Source organism: Charadrius vociferus, unplaced genomic scaffold (assembly GCF_000708025.1).
Source record: "Charadrius vociferus isolate BGI_N301 unplaced genomic scaffold, ASM70802v2 scaffold385, whole genome shotgun sequence".
Lineage (NCBI taxonomy): Eukaryota > Metazoa > Chordata > Aves > Charadriiformes > Charadriidae > Charadrius > Charadrius vociferus.
In genome coordinates this window covers 7,919,347-7,921,179 of record NW_009648925.1, presented here as the reverse complement: position 1 = coordinate 7,921,179, position 1,833 = coordinate 7,919,347, and the positions used below count along the sequence as shown (strand labels likewise).

The 1,833-nt window shown below is 55.6% G+C and overlaps 1 protein-coding gene across 1 annotated transcript; it reads left to right on the top strand.

The window, feature by feature from the left end:
* The first annotated feature begins 298 nt into the window (after window positions 1–298).
* Window positions 299–1,494, top strand: IGFBP5 (insulin-like growth factor binding protein 5). The gene is made up of 3 exons (XM_009887298.1): window positions 299–522; window positions 655–774; window positions 1,189–1,494. Exons 1-3 carry the CDS (start codon window positions 337–339, stop codon window positions 1,318–1,320), a joined length of 438 nt encoding a protein of 145 aa, XP_009885600.1. The 5' UTR covers window positions 299–336; the 3' UTR covers window positions 1,321–1,494.
* Window positions 1,495–1,833: the final 339 nt, after the last annotated feature.

The following is a 1,833-nucleotide window of genomic DNA, read 5'->3' as shown; positions in this document are numbered from 1 at the left end:
GCAAACAATGATAGCCTTTTATGTAAAAGTCCATCCTGACCCCCAGCTCCTCCAATGCCCTCAGACACCTTCCTGTCCTGAGCTTGGGGATCACACGAAAGCCATGCCAAGTCCCACACAGGGGGATAAAGCCAGGGCTGTAGGCAGCAGCTGGGAAAGGGATTTCTTTGGTCATTTGTTCCCGTCCTGCCTGATGCAAAGATGTCCTGTGGGCTCAGGCAGGAGGGTCTCCATGCAAAAGCAAGCCCCAGTCAGCTCATGGAGACCTGATGGTTTGGTACCCCTTCCCTTCCAGAACGGGAGTCCCGAGAGCATGAGGAGCCAACCACGTCGGAGATGACAGAGGAGACCTACCCGCCCAAGGCCTACCGGCCCAAGCATGGGCGCCTCTCCGAGCTGAAGGCTGAGGCCCTGAAGAAAGACCGCCGGAAGAAGCTGACCCTGGCCAAGTTTGTGGGCATGGCTGAGAACACAGCACACCCCCGCGTTGTCATCCCCGAGCTCCGGCAAGAGTTTGAGCTGGTGGGTGCCTTTGCCTGCCCTCCATGGGGCAAGTGCCAGTGGCGGGGGGGCAGGGGACCTAGGGGCATTTGCAGCTGGAGGCTTGCTGAGAGGTGCTCCTCTTCTCATGCTCCATCTTCTCCCCACTTGCAGGGCCCCTGCCGCAGGCACATGGAGGCGTCCCTGCAGGAGCTCAAGAGCAGCCAGCGGATGGTCCCTCGTGCTGTCCACCTCCCCAACTGTGACCGAAAGGGCTTTTACAAGAGGAAGCAGGTAAGAAAGAGCCCCATGGAGGGATGCTTCTCACACAGGGAGGGTCTGCTGCCCCGGATGGAAAGGATGGAGGTTTTTTCCTCTGCTTGGCTGGTGGGAAAGGTGCTGTGAGCATCTCCAGGCACATTTGGTGGTGGGTGGCCTTGCTGATGGCTCCGAGTGCCATCTGGCCTGAGGTGAGCATCCTGACAGAGCTGGTGTGGGAGGAGGAAAAGTCAGCACACCCTGGGCTGGGGTAGCAGCGGGGATGGAGATGTGCTGAAAGCAGAGAGCAGGAGCTAGGTCCTACCCAGGGGATTGCATCACTGGGGTGAAAGGGGCAAAAGCACAAGGCTGATCCCGATCCTCAGCACAAGGGAGGCACACGGCGGCTGGTGGCCATCTCCTGATCTCTGCCCTTGGGTGTCTCCCCAGTGCAAGCCCTCCCGAGGCCGGAAGCGTGGGTTGTGTTGGTGCGTGGACAAATACGGCATGAAGCTGCCGGGGACTGACTACCTGAGCGGAGACCTGCAGTGCCATGCGTTCGACAGCAGCAACGTGGAGTGAAGTCGCATCCCCTCCCTCCGCCCCATCACTACCTACCCAGGCTCCCTTCCACCCTCCCCTCTGCACCTCCCCGCGCCCCGGGACTCCGATTCCTTTCATCTCATGTAAGAAGAAAAAAAGAAAGGAAAAGAAAAAAGAGAAAGGAAGGAAAAAGGGAAAAAAGAGAAAGGGAAAGAAAGAAGAGAAGTAAAGAAAGGAAAAGCAAAAAGAAAAGAAAGGAAAAGCGAGAAGAAAAGAAAGAAAAATAAGAGAAAAAAGAAAAAAGAAAAGAAAAAAGAAAAGAGGAAAGAGAAAAGAAAAGAGAAAAAGAGAAAAGAAGACAAAAGAAAAGAAATAAGAAAAGAAAGGAGAAAAACAAATCCTGAAGAAACTGAGGACTCGGAATCTACAGCAGCCTCTTGACAACAAGGACTCAGCAAGGAAAGGACAGAGCCAGAGACAAACCAGCCGCGGCCACTCTGCTATCCCACGCCTCTCCCCAGCGCCACCCGCGCCCCCCTGCCATGAGCAGAG

Coding starts and splice junctions, on each gene's coding strand:
- IGFBP5 (XM_009887298.1), top strand. CDS start 337: ATGACAGAGGAGACCTACCCGCCCAAGGCCTACCGGCCCAAGCATGGG. Junction 523..654: donor TCCGGCAAGAGTTTGAGCTG/GTGGGTGCCTTT, acceptor CCCCACTTGCAG/GGCCCCTGCCGCAGGCACAT. Junction 775..1,188: donor GCTTTTACAAGAGGAAGCAG/GTAAGAAAGAGC, acceptor GTGTCTCCCCAG/TGCAAGCCCTCCCGAGGCCG.